Here is a 21,894-nt window from a genome sequence, read left to right on the forward strand (position 1 = left end):
TACACAAATGGATCAAATATTAAGTTTTAGAAGATTGTATAAAGATCGTTATGAACTCGCAGTTCAAGTGACATTTTTAAAACACGTAAATATAATGTTGGTGAAAAAAAATTGAGTTAAACCTAGTATTAGAAATTTATGGTAAAATAAAAATGAACCAAATTGTATATTAAGTTTATTAAGTGATATGATGCAATTCCCATGTGCACGAGCCTTCTTTCAAATTCAAGCTCATTAAACTTAAGTACATTTATTGCGGTTAATTAGATTGATCTGACATTTAAATATGCGTCCGACAACAAGCAAGGCTTTCAACTAATTGTATCGGGCTATACGTCAGGAAATATAATATATCCATTCATCAGTAGTTCTTTAGTAAAGAAAGTTCACACTAAAATATGACTTTTTTTTAACTTTTTCATTAATCTTTTTTTTACGCAGCTTTCGATTATTCATCAAAATATTGTTGATCTCAATTTCCCTTACAGAAATCCCTGAAGTAATATGTAACATGATTTTACCCTCCAGTTTCTCCCCCTTTCCTGATCGAAATAACCTTGCTGTAAATATTTGGGTCAGCAATATTTCAAACGTGTACTCATGGCTTTTTTTTAAATATCTGTACTTGTAGGCGAAAGCTAACCAATAAAACCTGAGCACAGAGAAAGACAGTGATTACCAAATTTAAATGGGGGGATAAACTCGTTTCTTAGAAAGTAAAACAAACCTATTCGAACTATTCATAAAAAAAACAACCACATTGCAACGAAAAATATTCTCTTTGACAGGCTCGTTTATAATTCACTTTTACTATTTTACGTACAAATATTTGTACTTCTGACTCACGAAGTAATAATAAGGAAATATCAAGGGCAAATAAAACTACAAAACCCTACAGCATAAAAGAAATATAATTACACATGCATTTAAATTCTCTGCTTGGAATATTTCAAGTCAATTGATACAAACTGGTTCCCAGAAGTATACTAATTCCCGTGTTTTACTTTCGATGATATAAAGTGATATATTTACTGTCAAGCGTACGTTAGAAAAATGGTGTATCTATCACCAACCCTTGATAGAGAGGCTATATCATGTAGATAAGAACACCCCCTGAGCCATTCTGTGTCCACCTGCCATATTTGGTCCTACTAGCTCAAAAAACAGCGGAGGGAGTTCGCGTGTGAACAAACAACCACGTTCTCACAACCCATGAAATGATACAATATTTTTAATTCGTAACATTGTTAAACACATATTAAAAGTGTAGAAATGATATTTTCTTCTGTACAAGCTAATTTAATTAACTAGACAGGCGTAAAGCTGCTTTCGCATCATTGTTTGTCAGGCTTGACCAACCGGTGATTAGAAATCACGGCGAGGTCAGAAACCTCATATCTTGGTGGTAGATCGTATAGTTTTTCTCACGGAAATTTGTAGCCCAAAGAGATTTGGGGCTGACCTTTGGACCACTTCCCAGAAATTAAGACAAAAGTCAATTTGCTTAAGCTAAATGTAATATTATATTAATATTTTATTATTGTTATGCCCACTGGTGTGGGATATAGGCATACTATTACTTTAACACAGAATATCCGTCTGATCTTATAAGTTACACAGAAATAACATATTCTATATGACGTGAAGCTGATAAAACAAAGCGAAGTTCCTGCGTTTATAATGTGAGGAAAGCACAATATACATATATCTTACGTATCCAGCGTATCTATGTGCTGTCCCTCATTCTCGCTGCATAATATTATGCGACGCCATGTTCTGTGAGACATTTTCAAGTGTAAATGGGCTTAAATTGGCCATATTTCTTTGAAAAAAAAATTAAAAAAAAATAATACATGCGTAATTGAATATAACATGATAACATGGAATGGTTGGGACTTACGGGCCACCTTGTACAGTTAAAGAAAATAGCAACGCAAACGTGCAAAAACCGTTATACGAAATCGATCTTATACGACGATATTTTCACCAGCAATGAGATATTATTGAGATACTCTGCTAATGTTAACAATCTTTCTCATTGTTTCAAATATACGCACGAAAAGATTGTATACAAATAAAGACTTAAATAAAACAATTTTTTTTCGAGTATCACTGAAGGATTTCTTTCAAAAGTTGTCCCAAAATTGATTGAAAATATATCGTTAATGAAAAACTTTTCTCGAACTTCTTGCCAGACGCGTGATTTTCATGTCCGAAGAGACTGGTCACTTACGTAGTACGTATTTTTGGTGTTAGAAAATGTTACACACTTATAATACCATTATCGTAGAAACGATTTTTATTCATTCTCACCTTATGAGGGTAAGCGAGATGCCATGTTATGTTGATTTTCACCCCTGCTGGTAGTGTAGTAACAATGTCACCTGTTGGAGAAAAACAAAAATAAAAAATGCTAATTTTTCAGTGACATAAAGTTGAAAAACAACGTTGAACATACATATCTAATATCGGAAATAACCTGTAACATAATTAATGACTGGGGAGGGAACGGTGTCACAGAAAACTATTTGCTAAACAACTGTCATTTTCAAAATCTGATTCGTATAAGCTTACAGATAAAAAGCGGATGTGTATTTTCAAATTACTTTGTGTTCTCCAAACCTCATACAATATTGGAAAAGTTATATTTTAAAATACACTTGTATTCTTCAAGTCTTATAAAATGTTGATAATAAATGTTCTTTCTCTTTTATTTTTGTTAGATGTACAGGTTTTATTTTTGAAAATACAAACAATTATTTTTACTAGTTCACGTGCTAATTAAGAAACAAAATAATAACAAGAATAAGATAGTAAATAAACTTTCGTTTATGTTTGTTTTTTTAATTTCGCGCAAAGCTACTCGAGTGCTATCTGCGCTAGTCGTCCCCAATTTAGCAGTATAAGACTAGAGGGAAGGCAGCTACTCATCATCACTCACCGCCAACTCTTGGGCTACTCTTGTACCAACGAGTAATGGGATTGACTGTTACATTGTAATGCCCCCACGGCTGAAAGGGCGAGGATGTTTAGTGCGACGGGGATTACAAGCCGCGACCCTCAGATTACAAGTCGATCGTCTTAACCCACCTGGCCATGCCGGACCATTTATAATTGTTTCCTCACAAATATATAGAATAGTTCCATAAGTTATATTTAACTAACTTGAATAAAGTTAATAATTTCCAAGCGTATTCTTGTTTTGTACGTAATGTTGGCTGTAAAACTTTATAAATGTTGTGATATATTTCACTATAGATATAAGTTCGTAAGTTTATAGTATACATTTATTTTATATTCCACTAATATCCTTTTTTGTAATACATATATCTACGGTTTCTTGACAATAATATACATAAAAATCTTCATAGAGTAATAATTATCAATTCTTCAAATTATAATTATTTCTTTATGTCTGATTATCAAAAACAAACTTTGTTATTTATCTGTTTCGTCAGACAAGATAAAACGAATTCTAACGTAAAGGACACGTCTAATAACACAAAGTTGTTCATAGTTGTATCACTAAATGCTTTCTATAATCTGCAAGTCGTGTTGTATAATTCTCTATTTACCACAACTCGACAACTTTCAGAGATTGAAAACTCACAGTCGGATAGAAATGACCACGAGGTTATATCCCTTATTTATAAGCTTGCGCAATATCTTTCAAAACGACAACAACGCCCACTTTCATCTATTCATATTGAAAACGAGTTGAATTTTCTGCAAGGTGAGGTTAGGCTTTGGAGATCAAGGCCAAATTATTCAAAACGTACAATATAAAACCTGTTCGACAACCAAAGTCGAGAAAACAAGACAAAGCTACACAGCACCTATAGAGCAATACAGTATATGAATGTACAAGAGACTTGATTCACAATTTGATTAAGGATATTTCTTCAGCGTTTCTTAATTTAAGCGTAGAATTCTGTATTTAGTTTTATCCATGCAAATATGCACCTTCGAACAGACATACACAGACGTACAAGAATTTAATCAGATTATAATGGTTCCTAGTAAATGTTTTATAGTTAAAATCCGTTATGTTGTTGTAATGGACTGACTGATTATGTTGTTGTAATGGACTGACTGATTATAATTAAATCACTCTCATTACTATAGTTTTAACATCTATACTTCATTCATATAGAAATAGTTAACTGTGTTACAGAATGACCTGATCCCTCAGCAGTGAGTCTCTGGACTTAGTCAGTCGCTGGTACAACGGTAAGCTTACGGATTTACAACGCTAAAATCAGGAGTTCAATCCCCCTCGGTGGACTCAGCAGATAGCCTGATGTGGCTTTGCTATAAGAAAACACACGGTCTAACTTATGATAAAAGTCAGATTTCCATAACCGTGGTGGGCACAGCACAAATAATCCATTCTGTAGTTTTTATGCTCAACAATAAAAATAACAAACAGAGTGAATTAGTGGTGAGTAACAAAATTATCTGGTATTTAGAGATACTCTCACAAAATACTTTCCCTATGGGACAGCGGTAAGTCTACTGACTTACAATGCTAAAATTTGGAAGTTGATTTCCAGCAGTTGACACAGTAGAAAAGCCAATGTGTTTTTTTTCTGTCAAATAACCATATTAACAAAGAAGTAGAAAACAGAGTTGTTGAACACTTCAAATGATTATTTTTTCTGCATATTTGTAAATGTCGTTAACGTTTTACAATTTATTCGGTCTTTTTGTCATCTGTGTTACGTTATGGCGAACCGAATAATTATTTTATCAATTTTGTAATTATAAAAATATTGTTAGACATAGATGTGGATCAGTTAACTAGAAACACAATGTTCACATACACAACTGAAATAATAAATCTCATTGCTAAATCTACGTATGAGCCTAGAGTTATAACAAAAGCACCAAACATTAAATTGCACAGGTACAACTTAAACTAGAGTTAATGCATTAAAGATATAGCTTAGCAAAAACATAATTATTCCTTCATAGGAAAGAAAATGTTCTACTTTCTCAAGCTTAAAATATGAGTCTATAGTATACCAACAAGAAAAAACTATTATTAATTCTTCGCTAAAAGTAGGGCTTTCCTCCGTGCTTTATATAACATTTCTATTATTGTAATTGTGTGACCAGCGTGAAACAGGTCTTTCAACAAGACAAATGTAACATCTATAAAAGTACATCATGTTGAGTTCTTGGTTTGATGGTAAGTTTAAAACAGTAATTAAGTATATATTTTGTTACCAAAACAACGCATTACTCCCTCAATTAGACATGTTATATTTTAATATTGATTGAGTTAATCTTTCAATTTGTATTTTATGTGAGCAATTGATTTGAAAGACGTTTAGACTAAAGCGTCGACTTTTTATATTGTACATTTACGTTTCAGCAATGAATCAATACACATACACACTACAATCAATCAGACTAGCATCTCCCTGGAAGACTGAGTCCCCTAGTCGATTTAACTTAACAAATGCCAGTTGTACGTACTAAAGGGCGTTGATAGCATTTGGACAAACAAATACTAATGCATAAATTTTTTAGCTAAGACGTTTTTATTTGATGGAAAATAAAACAAAACGAATATTCGTTTTATTGAAAACAGAGATTTTATTAAGCCTTTCTTTGGATCTAAACAAGTTTTTCTTTTCTATCACAGAAATGGCGGAAAATTCTTTTGTTCGACCGTCCGATTATCGGCGGTGGAGATACAGTTGGCTCACTGTGGTTTTATTCTGAAACAAAGGTTTGCTTTTAACTATCAGTTAATAAAACCATTCACTCTTATTCTTAACTTCGTTTAATGCAAAGTGGAGTTTATTACAAGAAGTAATATGGTTTTTGTTAAGTGCAAGGCTACACAATGGACTATCCGAAACCCGAATTTTAGCAACATAAGCCTTCAGACCTACTGGCCTGCTGTTGAGCCACTAAGTGAGGAGAGCTATTACAAGATATTTCTATTAATCCAAATAAAATATCGACTTTTATTTCCAGAAATTATCTTTATTGTTGAATATTTCGAAGAAGGTCGAAACGTTGTTCGCTCTTTTACGTAAAATATTTTCTCAACCCAAACGAGCCGATTTTACATATATATTTCGCTATTACAGTTTGGTCAGGAACAACCCCAGATTTAGGCGTGGGCTTACTGGGCTGAAACCCAGAGCTTCACACTAATTAGGGGACCTCAAGCTATGACTACACATATATTGCACGTAGAGGTTCTGTATCGAGAGGGGGGGGCGCTATAAGTTGAAAAATCAAGGGCCAATAAAACCCTTTATCTGGTCTTGGTTAGGAGTTATGGTTATCCAACACTTTCACTAATCATATTAGGACCGGCATGGCCAGGTGGGTTAAGGCGTTCGACTCGTAATCCGAGGGTTATGGGTTCGAATCCCCGTCGCACCAAACATGCTCGCCCTTTCAGCCATGGGGGCTTTATAATGTGACGCTCAATCCCACTATTCGTTGGTAAAGGAATAGCCCAAAAGTTGACGGTGGATAGTGATGACCAGCTGCCTTCCCTCTAGTTTTACACTGCTAAATTAGGGACGGCTAGCGCAAATAGCCCTCGAGTAGCTTTGCGCGAAATTAAAAAACAAACAAACTAATCATATTCATTGATGAAGCGGTGACAGCGATTTTTCTTTTTAAATTTCGGACAAAGCTACTCAAGGGTTACCGCAACTAGTCGTCCTTGCTATAAGAAAACACACGGTCTAACTTATGATAAAAGTCTGATTTTCATAACCGTGGTGGGCAACGAATAGTGAGATTTACCACCACCTCATAATGTTAACACGGCTGAAATGTCGAGCATGTTTGCTGTGACGGGGATTCGAACCCGAGGCCCTCGGATTACGAGTCGAGTGTCTTAACCACCTGGCCATGCGGGGCCCAGTGAAATATTGAGTGAAAAATCAAGTTATTCGCAAGACGCAGATTTCATATTGTTTGTATAAAACTTGTTCAACAATACAAAAGCTACATTGTGCACATATAAAAATAGCATATGGACAATATATTTGGGGCGATTTTTGTTTGATAATATTTCCATTTATCAACAACTAATGCTTTGTGATGGACGCGGATGTTTAACGTGTGATAAAGCAAAAAATTACAAATTCTTCATATCATGCAGTGATGCATAAACAGTTTAGAAGTTGCCCTTGATTCAAAGTCACAGCGTAGTTTACATGCCAACAAGCGTACGTATGTGTAGCAGGAATCTACATGTTGGCAGAAATGCTCAACCAAACCCTCATGGTGGCTTCAAAACTTGTATAGCAGTATGAATTATTAAAATATGGATATTGTCCAACATATCTAATGACCTTGAAACAGTATATATACATCGATAAGAAACGTTTCATCAAAACTGACTATTGTGAATTCGAAATATATTAACACGAAATATTTAATCAAACTTTCACTGATTTCCAGTCTTCATGCTCACATCAGTATAAAATGTCTGATCACCTTTTCTTAGCGAAATCGAAATTGCATATCTATATAAAAACGAAACGTCTAACAAAGCCTTCGTAGTGAACACAAAACAATGACGTTATAGCAAAACAAGGAACTAACTACGTGGCTCAGTGGTAAGTCTGTGGGCTTCTATCAGTAAAAAACACAAGATTCGATATTTGTGATGGGCGGAGCACAGCCAACCGATAGTGTGGCTTTGTGCTTAACTATAAACGAAACTACGTTAATTTGAAACCTTTGTAGCGAACTCGAAACATTCAAGCTCTAGTAACTTTAAACAAAGTTCTGTAGTTAAGCCAATTAAACATTATTTATATTCATTTAATGTACATGTTAGAAGGAATTTTAGAATTTAAAAATAGCGTATTTATTGTATTTCGTACCTCTAACATGCTTATTTGTTTAAATAAATTATAAAACCCCATTTCTACCATGAAGAAGAAATGAATCGTGTGCGCGCGCACAAATAGACATACGCATACATAAAACGGTATATTAAAAAACGTATAGTTTCTGACTTTATGAAGGTGACATCCTTCCCATGATTTGTGGTTGATTTACACAGCCAGACCTACCTATGGCCTGGCATGGCCAGGTGGTTAGGGCGCGTGATTTGCAATCTGAGTGTCGCAGATTCGAATCCCTGACTTATCAGATTTTCAGGCATTGGAGCGTCATAATGTTACTGTCAATCTCGTTATTCGTTGGTAAAAGATTAGCCCGAGAGTTGATGGTGGACGGTGATGACTAGCTGCTTTCTCTCTCGCCTTTCACTACTAAATCAGGGACAGCTAGAGCAGATTGCTCACTTGTAGCTTTGCGCCAAATTCAAACCAGAACTACCTTAATTAATGCCAAATAAATGTCCTTAAAATCTACAGAGAAAGAAAGAGAGGGAACTTGGTTGAACAAAGCTGCTTATTTTCATTACCCCATAACAAGATCCTAACAATAGTTAAGTCGTAGAAGTTATTAGTAAAGTGGGGAAACTTCTCTACGCAAATAGAAATAGGTCTTTCATCCAGCAAATGGAACATTCTAATATAATCTAAGCTGTTAAAATAACCTCTTTGGAGAGACTAAGATATTACGACAATCTATTTAAATGTCTTTAAAAGCAGTCAACTGAAATTTCCACTGATGAATACTAAGAGTAAAAGTAATATATGATATTAAATAATTTGATGAAACAGGTTCTCATCCTTCATATGTCAATCTAGGCAGCTCCTTCAATTATATGTATAATATATGATTTGGTGATAAGCATATGTAAGCATAGATGACATACAAAAATGCTCCTATTTTCGCGAGAAAATCTCCTACAACAATAAATTTGCTGTACAAATAACTGAGTGTTGTTTCATGGTTAGAAAAAAAACAACCACTGGTGCCGTTTATTGATTAGTTTGATTTAAATTTCGCGCAAAGCTACATGACGGCTATCTGCGCTAGCAATCCCTAATTTAGCAGTGTAAGACTAGAGGGAAGGCAGCTAGTCATCACCATCCACTGTCAACTCTTGAGCTACCCTTTTATCAACGAATAGTGGGACTGACTATTGTCACATTATGGCCCCCTCAGATTACAACTCGAGTGACTTAACCACCTGGTCATGCCGGACCTCCGGTGACTAAACGTTTTCTTATTAGTAACTAATTAACCGTAAACTAAACAGAATGTTATAAAACCTGTGTTAATGATTCAAAACACGGATTCATTTTACGTTATTAAGATATGTAAACTTCACAAACAAATAAACGATTTAGATCTAGAACTGGAATGTTCAACCTGAATAGCGTGTTGTTGTGGACAAGAATAGACGAAAAGGTCAAAGACTCCTAGCATTCAAGTGTAGTCTGTTCAATCCTGAACTACTGACCAGAGGAAGGGCAGCTAACCTTCAGCATTCGCTGACCTAATGGTTTTTATCTGGTTCTCTGAATCGAATAACCGGATTAACTGTTGCTTTTATAACATTCCCACAGCTGGATGTACGGAACATTTGATCGGTACTCAGACTCGCGTCTCAGATCCTTCAATTCGCAGCCCAATATACTGATCATTAAGTAATGATCAACCCTTCAAAATCACGGAAATAACCTTTAGTGAAATCGTATGATCGATAACAAACGAATTAGTTGGTTTGTTTTATCTTGAAAGGTACACCTAAAGGTCAAAAGGTTAAGATACATTTGACAAGAAAAATAGAAGGTGCAAATATTGATATAAAAAATAAAGTTAATTTTTATATACCTAAAAAATTTTAGCTAAAAACTGATTCAAGAGATTCGAAATCAAATCGCTGTTACAAAGTACACGCTCGTTATATCCACTTTCTGCAAAGTTCAAGAATGTTTCCCATTATTGTTTAACTCATTCCTAGAAGAAATGTGAATCAGAGTGACACACACATATAGGTCAGTTTTGATTCTGGAGAAAAGTTCCCCATTAACTATTAGCAGAAGTAAATCTAGAATATGTTTGTTCTCTCTCCCACTGAGAATGGTATGTCAGTGACCTAAATTTAAGCAGAACAAGTTATTAGGAAGCTTAGAGAAAACTAGATTTTGGTGAAGGCACTACACGTTCAAGTTTTTAACTAATACATATTTAACTTTCATAAGCCTGTAATGCAACTGCACAAGGTGATCAATAAACCCCTTTGTGTCCCCCACTAGGACATTTACAACGTTAAAATCAGGGGTTTTATTCCCCTCGGTGAACACAGCAGATAGCCCCATATGGTCTTACTATAAGAAAAAACATAAATATACAAACACAAACCCCTTTGCTCTTTACTCCCCGAATCGTTACCTACTGGCAGATTTCGAGGATTATGATATTAAATATTCGGATTTCGATCCCTGCGGTTGATACAGTGTAGATAGTCCATTTTACGGATTTATTATAAAGAAAACTAACCAAAAACATCCCGAAGTAACACAATCACAGTTTCAAAGTGAATTTATCAAAAACCTCAATCCACAGTTAACACTAAACATTTTTTATACATTAATCGTCCGCGAAGAAAAATTAGAAAGAACATATTTACATCTCTGCCTGTGTTAGCAATGTAGAATGTGTGATTTTCTTTAAATTATAGAAAAAAAATATAGTTGTTAAAGCTGAAATACACGATTGTTGTTGAGCAAATATGGTCAATTTCTTTTCCAATTTTCGGTGTTACAAAAACAAGTAAAGTAGGTGTGTAACAACTATTTTAATGGGTGGAACATCATATATTTTATAGCAATTTTGCGAGAGATGAAAGAGAATGAATAAATTTTATTTTTCAATGTTGTTCTTGTTTGTTTTTTGAATGGGTGTTTTGTCTTTTAACAAAGCCACATCTAGCTATTTGTTGTGTCTACCGAGAGGAGTGATAAATAGTCAATCACCTACATTTCAATAAATAGTTGTTGTTTTTTAAGAGAGAATAAAATTCTAGCAATTCTTGTCTGCATATTATTTACTATAACTTCATTTTTACACAGACACATACAGTGTCACAGAGGTATGTCTAGGCGCTTACAACGCTATAAGCCAGGTTTCGATACCCGTGGTGGTTAGAATACAGATAGTCCATTGTGTATCTTTGTGCTTAATTACATTCTAAATATTTTTACATCCTACAATTATTGATATTTTAAACAAAAACGATGGAATTATTCTGATAAATGATAATACACACAACTTTAAACAAATAATTTATGAAAGGGAGAAATTACTTAGTTTTAATTTCACCCATTCAGCCTGTTAAGTCATTCCTCACTCACTCACACCCCCCAAGCTAAAGCTAAATGTAGGTTTTCGCTCCTCATACCTTTTCGACAAAGATTTAGTATAAGTTAAACGTAAAGCACACCATATCAGGAAGGGAACTAGTCTAAAATTTTATAATTATAAGAATACCCAATGATTATTTATCGAATAATTATTGCCAGCTAACTCTAATAGCCGCCAAAATTTATCAAGGGTTGTTGAACGAAAAATGAACCAATAATTCTTCAGACACAAAAGTTGGTGTATTTTTGATCACTGCACTACTCACGATAACCGTTGCAGTTTATTGTGATATTTAATAACTTAAACATAAAAGGTAGCAATGAAATTATCCCTACTTAGAATAAACTACTCAAACACTCCATACTAGGAGTACATCCCACTGTGAGCCGAGGTGTCCAGGTTCAGTTGAAGACCTCAACACAATCCACTTTTTGTAATCGTGAGTACGTCACAAGAATGAAATTAAACCTCTTATTCGATATAAAGCCAGACAGTCATTGTGGTGGCGGGTTCTGCTCGAGCCTTCCTTCACTCTGCTAGGTAGCTCAAGATTAGGGTCGTCTTTATTTTAACTGTAAGGGTATCCAACCGAGCCGTTTAGCTTGCGCATGCGTAAGATGCATTTTATGTTGAAAATTCCACTCCTTTATTGGGAAATTTGAACAAGCTATCATTTGAAATCTATTCTAGAGCAGGGTTGGGTAATTAACTTACCAGAGTATATTAATGACACACAATTTTGTTTTATAGGAATCACATTTTATTGCTGAATTATCTGATAGAGATGTATCTATACAATCATTGTCTTTTACAATAGCATCAAGTTATTGTCACTGTTTTGCATAGTACGTAAAAAAAATATATGAATCTTACATTAAAATGTTCTTTGGTTTAGGAAATTTGCCATTTACATATAAATTTGGGTAAACAGTCCTAGTACTAAAACGGGCTAGAGAAAACAATAGCTGCGCCATGAGTCAGTCTCACATCACATCTTTGTGATAAATATCGAATTCGTTCTGCTTCCTTAGCTAAGATTCACATATGCAAATTTTAAGAAGTCTAACCATTCATGCGACGCCACTGCAAAAGTAAAAGAAAAGGACACCAACAAAGGACAACATAATAGTAAACATGCACAGTGAAGGAACTCCTGCGTTTCCAGCATTAGTAATATCAGTAAAATGAGTTTTGTAATTCAGTTTTTTTTATATTCAATTGTTTAATACGACTTATCATTTCGAGGAAAATCGGTCATAAATAAACACACAAATTCTCTTTCCATCCTGGGATAAGGGCCCGGCATGGCCAAGTGGGTTAACACGTTCGACTCCAAAGCCGTGTTCGAATCCCGGTCGCACGAAACATGCTCGCCCTTTCAGCCGTGGGGTCGTTATAATGTGACGGTCATTCCCACTATTCTTTGATAAAAGAGTAGCCCAAGAGTTGGCGGTGGGTGGTGATGACTAGCTGCCTTCCCTCTAGTCTTACACTGCTAAATTAGGGACGGCTAGCGCAGGTAACCCTCGAGTAGCTTTGCGCGAAATTCAAAACAAACAAACAAAGAAATCCTAGGATAAGAGAAGCTTTCATTAACAGACGAGTAAATCTAAACGCTGGTAAAAAATAAGGAAACAAAATTCTACATTTCCATTTCTATTTGATTTCGCATATATTGATGAAAATGGATTAATACAGAAGGTTAACTGAAGATTAATACAGTATGACAAGGTATCAAAATTTCAAGGTTAGTAACAAGAGATTGTCGTCAACATTACTCTTCAAACTTAACCTTCCCCAAGGCAATGAAACAGGATACACGAAGAATGTCAAACAGTTCGTGATGACTATGCTTAATGCCTCGTCCTGCCATGAGTCAACGTAAAATTATTTATAATTTATTTGAGCCAGGACGCCAGTAAATCAACAGGCTTTCTTTTTCGTTTTAATGTGTGTGTGACAACAACGTTTCTTAAAGACGTAATTCTTGGACTGATATTTCTAGAAAGCCACTATAATAATCGATTGGGTATGTTTTTAAGTTTATATATATATGTGTGTGTGAAATAAAGAGATTTCGTTGTGATTGATGAACCAAATGAACTTTTTTTTTTACTTTATAATGATAAGTTTCTTTGTTTTTGAATTTCGCGCAAAGCTATTCGAGGACAATCTGCGCTAGCCGTCCCTAATGTAGCAGTGTAAGACCAGAGGGAAGACAGCTAGTCATCACCACCACCGCCCACTCTTGAGCTACTCTTTTACCAACGAATAGTTGGATTGACCGAAACTTTATAATGTCGCCACGGCTGAAAGGGCGAACATGTTTGATGTGACTAGGATTTTTACCTACGACTCTCAGATTACGAGTCAAACGCCTTAACCCACCTGGCCATGCCAGGCCTATAATGATAAATAATCTTTTAACCTAACTATTCAATCTGATTTAAGAATTTTTTTTTTTTTTGCGTGTCACATACTTGTCCAACTGCCCAGTCGGCTCTTACAAGATTCTCAAATGCTACTTCTTGTCGCAACAATTATTCGGTTTCCTCGTGCTGACCAACTGTATGAAATATGAAATGCAGATCCTTCCTGCATTTACCGAAACAGTCAACTTGTAAAAGCAGTTTCCAGATGTTTAGTTGCATATCTTTGAGAGCAAAATCCATAGTGTCAAAGAGTCACCCAAAAACAAGAAGGATAAACATAAATTTCTTGTTTGGGATTTTGTTTAAAATGACCTGGATCAGAATTTCCTCAATGTTCACTGCAATTAAGGTTAGCCGTTGTTTCTTAGTTAGAACCACGCCGTCTTGTTAGAGTTACAGATAAATTTGCTAAGATGATTGCGTTCACTGAAGTTATGGGTGAAAAATGAATACATAAAACGGCTGAAAGGGAGAGCAAGTTTGGTGTGACGGGGATTCGAACCCGCGACCATTGGATTAGGAGCTAAGTGCCTTAGACACCTGGACAAATGAGCAAAGAAAAGTGTTTGGAAGTGAGAAGTACTTAAACTACTTCCCTTTAGTTCACCATATTTGATCAGCTCACACAAGACATGCAGATTGTTGTTCTTTGTGTAATCCTTTTTGTCCAGAGTGTCTGAAGCAGCAAAATCAAAATAACAAGTCAGAACTCCACACTTTAATGACAGAGAGCAAGGATCACGAAACTCTTCACTGATATAAACTAACGGATGCATCCAATCAAAATTCCATGTCATTTCAGCAGATTTTCTGCAACGCGTTGACTTTCGTGAAGCTCAGTTGTTGAAAAGGCGTCAAGACGGTGTGGTTCTAACTAAGAAACACCTTAATTGCAGTGAACGTTGAGAAAATTCTAATCCAGGGCATTTTGAACAGAATCCCATCAAGAAATTTATGTTTATCCTTCTTGTTTTGGGGTGACTCTTTGACACTATGGGTTTTTTTGACGTTGCATATCTTTGAGTCCAGGGTGACTTGAGACCAGATAAACTTCTTAACAGAGTGAAGGGTGATTTAATTTCAGAAGACTTTTTAACATAACGCGTAGACAGTATAATTTTGATGTACTAGCTGTTGAATACATTCGTTTATAAGCTTCATGCTTTATCAATATAAGTATTAATACCCATACCTGAGATATATTTTTACTTCAAGTGGGTTTCTCGTAATCACGAATTACTCCCTTCCACAATGTTACAGTTTCATGAGTCTGGTACATTGATTTGATGCACTTATACCTGGTCTATGCTTATAGGTTTCTTTTATGTCATCCAATCATACGACATAACTACCTAATCAAATCTTTCGGATATTTTTAGTGCCACTTGTTGTTCATACTATGTGATAATACAACTATTACTTAATCTGTCGTACCCCAGCCAGCTTGATGAACTCTGACACCCCCGTCACACCAAACATATTCGCCCTTTTAGCCGTGAGGGCGTTATAAAGTAAAGGTCAATCACACTATTCGTTGGTAAAAGAGTAGCCTACGAGTTGGCGGTGGGTGGTAATGGCTAGCTGCTATCTCTCTAGTCTTACACTGCTAAATTATGGACGGCTAGCGCAGATAGCCCTTGGGTATCTTTTCGCGAAATTTGAAACAAACAAACAAACAAGTACATGTTTATCGGATGGATGTGAGGTCAAAAAATTGTGCGACCAAGACAAGAGCACACGATGGTTTAAAAGAGTATGATGGAAAACAAAACAATTTGTCCGAGTGACCTTTGTCCTATATTTATATTTTAGAAGAAAGATATTTTGCAAAATTATTACAAGGTAAACTTGTTACTAAAACAAAATAATATGTTTTACGTTCTCGTAAACATATCAGACTGTTATGCTCTTGATAACTAGAAATTGTGTTTAGTGATTCATTTATCATCCTTTGGTAGGTTAACTAATTTGACAGATGCTAAAAGCTGGGGTTCAGTTCTTTAATGACCAAAATCCAGAAAGCTCATTGTATAGCTTAGCCCTAACAAAAAAAGTTCTATTTTATGACATCACAGTGATAATAATAGCATACAGTTCTTTCAGCCGCATATATGGTTATCAAAAATCTACACCTGTTTATCTTAGTTGTGAAGCTTATAAACGAATGGAATCTGTATGAAAATGCCTTCTGTTGCAATATTTCATATCTATGGTATCGATATGGTACTTCGTGTATTTTTCCAGTGTGAAAATAGCAAAAAAACAAACAAACAACACGTTATTACATGTAACATGCTACTGTGAATAATGTAAGCTCAACTATAGAATGTGCTACTGGGTAGCGAAATTATCTACTTCAAATTTTTCAAATTAGTATTATGGACAAATTCTCCAGGTGGAGACTGTTTAACGTTAATGTTACACGTTTAAAGGAAAAACTAAGTTATGAACAAGTTGTTGAAAACTGATCTACAGCTGTTATTTTCTAGTGACTCTTGGTGGATATTTTTCAATGTTAATATTATGAGTTCGAAATAAAAACTAAGCTACTAACAACTTGTTGAAAATTACTTTACAATTCTTATTTTTTACTTTTTGTAATTCAAAACTGAAGACACTTCGTATGCTCCAGAACATTTTTCTTCAGGCCATATAATAATAATAGTGTTGTTTTGAATTAAGCACAAAGCTACTTCAAAACAACAACGTTGTTATTATTATATGGCCTGAAGAAAAAATGTTCGAGAGTATGATAATAATAAAAAGAATAAAGAATAACAAGCGGTCTGAAAGATCGGATAAAACAAAATAAGAGCTTGAAATACATTTTATATATGAGACGAACAACAGAAGAACGACCATTCGGAGTTAATTTACATAGTGTAAAATAATTTATAAATATATTCAAATAACAAATGATAAATAAATCTGAATGGAAAAAAAATCACGGAAAGTGTATTTTTCATGATTTTTATGTAAAATATAATAGATATTTAAATTTTGTTTGTTCTTTGTTTCAAGGAGTACACAAATTACAGACAATTTCGGAGTTCTGTTAATGACTAGGTTAGAATAACATGTTTCTTTGTTCCAATCTAAATTTTCAGTTTACAAATGTCATTAATAAAGAAATGTTTGTTTTGAATTAAGCACAAAGCTACACAACGGGCTATCTGTGCTCTGCCCACCACGGGTATTGAAACACATTTTTAGCGTTGTAAATCCGCAAACATACCGTTGAGCTACTGGGGGGCATTATTAATAAGATTTATTGATTAGTCTTCTATTGAAGATATATGTTTTTGGAATTTTTGATGATGAAATGTTCCGAAGAAAAAAGAAACTTACTAATTAAACATAATTTATAGCATATTACGTGAAAAAGGTTCATAGTTTATTCGTAACAAAAAAAATTGCAGGTTGAGTCTAAATTTTTTTTACACTATGTACAGTTTAAGAGGTTTTAAAATGTTTGAACCTTACCTTTAGGCATTCCACAAGGCGCCTTAGTCCTGCTGTTATCTAAAAAGTCTAAATTGTATTTTCGAGCAGGTGGGAAAGTCAGAGCAACATGCGCTACGACTGTGCCTACCGTACTTAATAAAACCAATACAGTTCTGAGGTGTTTCATCGCTGTTTTGGCACGAACAACGACAATATTACAGATATCAGTATAATAATAATATTTTTCTTTAAAGATTTTAACAATTTCACCAACTAACTGAGAAAAGCTTACAATAAAAGAACATCAAGATGTATAAGAAATTGAAAACATGTCAAGTGTAAGCCTAAAGCTGAAAGTTTGGCATGTTTGTCTTTGCGACGGCAGGCAACTTCAACTTATTTGTCTGTCTACTGTATATAATTGGAACGCCAAAGTACAACCAAACAACTCTTACAAAATTCCTATTCCTTCTGTTAATGTTCATTGGTTGAGCCACCTACCTGTGCACACGTTTGCATGCTTGGCAGGTCACGTGATACACCTCTAGGCAAAACAAGTTATGGAGGTGGTCCCCCAGTCCAATTCATGCCGGTCGAAAACTACGGTTTATTTTTCCAATTGAGACAATGAATCTCCTATGGTTACCATTCTTGTATTTCCAAAAACATTGTTTATGTATCCTTGTGAAAGTGAGTGAGTGGGGTAGTTTCATATATAACATGATTACCGAACCAAAAATATTACTCCACAGATAACGCTTTTAACAAGAATTTCATATTTTCAAAATTATTATTTAACTTATAGAAAGTTTACTGGTCGCGTAGTAATGGTTACTGCAGAACGTAGCGTGAGTTCTAGCATCTATAATGTGCTTGTTCAAATGAATCACATTGTTCATTACTATAGTTCGGAAAAGGCAATTTAAGGTATCGTCCTGCAAACTGTTTCCTTATTATTGTTTAACATCATCAATTTCTACTCTTTTTATTTTAGGTTTAGTTAGAATCTTTTCAATCGCATTTCCACAAATGTTGAATTTATTTCGTCTATATAATAAAAACAATATAAACTATAACGTTTATTCAGTTTACTGAAAGTCCTTATGATATAGTAAGTCGGGAATCTGTGCATTTTCATTAGGACTGAAAGCATATAAACAATATATATGACTGTTTCTTATGAAAATCATGGATAGCCTATCGTTTAGGAAAATTTAAGTTTTTCCAGTATCTTTCTGTTTCTTCAAAAATACTTAATAAGTAAACAATACATCTGTAATATAGAGCGAGAGAGAGATGTTATTTTTCACATCTGAAACAGTTAGATTAAAACAATCAAACAATTGATCGAGGTGAGACCTATGAAGATGATATGTTAATATCAATCAATAATTGGTTTATTTTAACCACTTAGGGTTAAAAGTGTAAAGTTATCTAGGAACGAACTATAATATTATTGTTTCTAGCTGGAACACCAGTCCGCTGGACTTATCTAAATTCATGATTAACAAAAGTTTATCTTGCGATATAACAAGTTGCTTCCCTCACGTGTAATTGTAAAAAACTAAAACAAAACGTCCATAAAACTGTAAAACAGAAAATGTGAAACAGCAAATTTGCTTATATCTCCCCATGGACACAAAGAGCTTCCATATCATATTTGGTGAAGATCCATCTATAGAAGATGGGATAATGGTAAAAAACGCAAAAGCGCCCATAAAAACGGAAAATGCAAAACTGAAAATTTATACGTATCCCACGCATGGACGTAATGAACCTCTATACCAATTTTGGTAAAGATACATGCACACTTTGCGAAATAGTTACATGGGCATACAACAGATAGTCGTAATATTTTGAATATAATTTAATGATATATAATATAATTTTAAATTCTGAAATATTTATGAATATATGCAATAACATAAAATATATGAGATTGAAACAAACGTTGAAGTCGCGTGAATTAACGTTTCAACTAGATCAAATATGAAGGTTGCTATAATAACCACATGAACTTGTAAGTTCCTATTTCATGTGGTTATTATGAGACAAAAATGAGGATCTAATATACGGTGTTTGTGCTTTTATTGTGTAATTCATTTGTAGTTCATTATTTCGACTTTTTGTTTTGTTCTGCATTTATTAATAAACGTAGGCAGAACGACGGTTAACATATTTGATTGAATCAACCTTGGTTGTACTTCATTCAGATATACTCAATTCAACAGTTCGTGTTGTTTTTCATGACATTATCTTTTTGATAACAATATGTGATGTGATTGAAATATTGAATTTTTAATTGTCAGAAACTGGTTACTTTAAACCACCTTCGGTGTCAATAGCAGCGATGAATATTTCAAATGTCCTTTTTATATATGCTATCGATGTGATTTTTATTATAGGCTTATGGGTTGGTTGCTTACCAAATTGAAGGTACGCGGAAATCAGCGCGCGTTTGTCTTCGATCTAGTTTAAAGATAATTTTAAGAGTATAACAACATCGAAGACATTTTGTTTCAAGTTGGAAATCTTTCGTCAATAAAAGGAGACTAAACCGTATTCTTGAGATCTGAAGGAATAATCTCAACCTATTCAAAGCTCTACTACAGAAACAAGGTAAAATGATGTACTTTTAAACATGATTTTAGCAATGTGTTCATGTTTATTTGCACATCTGACGTTTTTCTTGATTTTGTGACATATTTAAAGGTTCTATACTATGTCTTTCATCATTCCGAAATATTGTCTTCAAAACACAATATTAATGGTTGAGGAGAAGTCTATAGAAAACCATGTTCTCACATGATGGTGAAGAAGTTTATAGAAAACCATGTTCTCACATGACGGTGGAGAAGTCTATAGAAAACCATGTTCTCACATGACGGTTCAGAAGTCTATAGAAAACCATGTTCTCACATGACGGTTCAGAAGTCTATAGAAAACCATGTTCTCACATGACGGTTCAGAAGTCTATAGAAAACCATGTTCTCACATGACGGTGGAGAAGTCTATAGAAAACCATGTTCTCACATGATGGTGGAGAAGTCTATAGAAAACCATGTTCTCACATGATGGTGGAGAAGTCTATAGAAAACCATGTTCTCACATGATGGTGAAGAAGTCTATAGAAAACCATGTTCTCACATGATGGTGGAAATGTCTGTAGAAAACCATGTTCTCACATGATGGTACAGAAGTCTATAGAAAACCATGTTCTCACATGATGGTGAAATCTATAGAAAACCATGTTCGGATATGATGGTGACGTCTGTTTCATTATGGACATTTGCCTCCCAGTGGTTGAGTGGTATGTCTGTGGACTTACAACGCTAAAAACCGGGTTTCCATACCCGTGGTGGGCAGAGCACAGATAGCCCATTGAGTAGCTTTGTTCTTAATTCAAAAACAACAATTATCGACATTTATTGAATTCAGCATTTTGACTACAACTCTACACATATTCTAAGATTGTTCCCAATACGTTTCCTTGATAACAAGGATTAATTGTTTGAAAACTATTCTTGAAGACGAACATTTTAGAACATACTGGATGTTATATGTGTGTGATATGAGTTAATGATTAACAGAATACTGACTAGAACAATGGTAATGAAAAGGAAAAAAACAACACAAAGTTTTCTGTTTTTTCTTATTTTATTCCTGATGCACATATATTCGTATTGCTGATCATGATAGTTCAGAAAATCTCCGTGAAGAGCATATACATATATATATATACCTTTTATGTCGCTGTCTTCTTTTTTTTCTCCTCTGGATAGGTCCGTTAATTCAGCTCATGTTGCTAAGAAAACTTCAAAGTAATAATTTATTTGAAAATAGCTTTTAAATACAAGATTCAAATCCCAGAGAAATGTATGTGCATGTATATTGATAAATAAAGGTTCAGAAAATCAAAGATTCAAATCTTAGGAAAACTTCTGTACCTGTAGATTCATGGATAAGTGTTCAGGAAATCACTGCCATATTTTGGTTAGTATATTTAACACTAGTCGCAGTTATATAACAGACTAGTCTTCTTCCTTATCTTGAAGCGTTACATTTACTCCTGAGAAACTATCAGCCAAAAGCCAACAAATGTTTGCCAAGCTGCACTCTCAAGCTTGTTTCAAAAGTTTCGCGTATACGATCACATAATTCTATGGTGCTTAAACAGATAACGATCGTGAAACACCAGGTACGCTATCTTCAGTAACGTGATCCGGGCTTTAAGCTTATTTTGTCAAGTAATAATAATTAATTTTCGTTTTGCTCGCTATTTTTAGTTTTATATAATTTACCTTTTTTACCTTACGAAGGTCATTGACGGGAAGTTGCTTTGAGGACTTGCTGACTGACTACACGTAGAAATACGCTAGAAACATAACAAATACTTGCTTTCCGAATTTGGAATGAAACCGTATGAATCACGACATAAATCTCATGTCAGTGCACCTAGGTAAAATTGTTTCTTATACTTACATACATTTCATGCACGGCAGGTGGTTAGGGCGCTCGGCTCGTAATCTGAGGGGTGCGGGTTCGAATCCCCGTTATAACATACATGCGCGATCTTTCAGCTGTAGGGGCCTTATTATATAACGACCAATTCCACTATAAGTTATTAAAATAATAACCTAAGAGTTGGCGGTGGATTGTGATGACTAGCTATCTTCCCTTGAATGGGATGGCTAGCGCAGATAGCCCTCGTGTAGCTTTACGCAAAATCCAAAAAAATAATTATATA

The 21,894-nt window shown here is 34.5% G+C and overlaps 1 protein-coding gene across 1 annotated transcript in view; it reads right to left on the reverse strand.

Annotated features, from left to right (window-relative positions):
• Positions 1–17,608, reverse strand: part of LOC143223350 (uncharacterized) — a 79,457-nt gene extending 61,849 nt beyond the window's left edge. The window contains exons 1-2 of the mRNA XM_076451234.1: positions 17,187–17,608; positions 2,314–2,384 (exon numbers count right to left, since the gene is read on the reverse strand). Of these exons, the coding sequence (XP_076307349.1) occupies positions 2,314–2,384; positions 17,187–17,334 (219 nt within the window). The 5' untranslated portion in view covers positions 17,335–17,608. The remainder of the gene's footprint in view (positions 1–2,313; positions 2,385–17,186) is intronic.
• Between the last annotated feature and the right edge of the window lie 4,286 nt (positions 17,609–21,894).

This window comes from Tachypleus tridentatus, chromosome 8 (assembly GCF_004210375.1).
Source record: "Tachypleus tridentatus isolate NWPU-2018 chromosome 8, ASM421037v1, whole genome shotgun sequence".
Taxonomy (NCBI): Eukaryota; Metazoa; Arthropoda; class Merostomata; order Xiphosura; family Limulidae; genus Tachypleus; species Tachypleus tridentatus.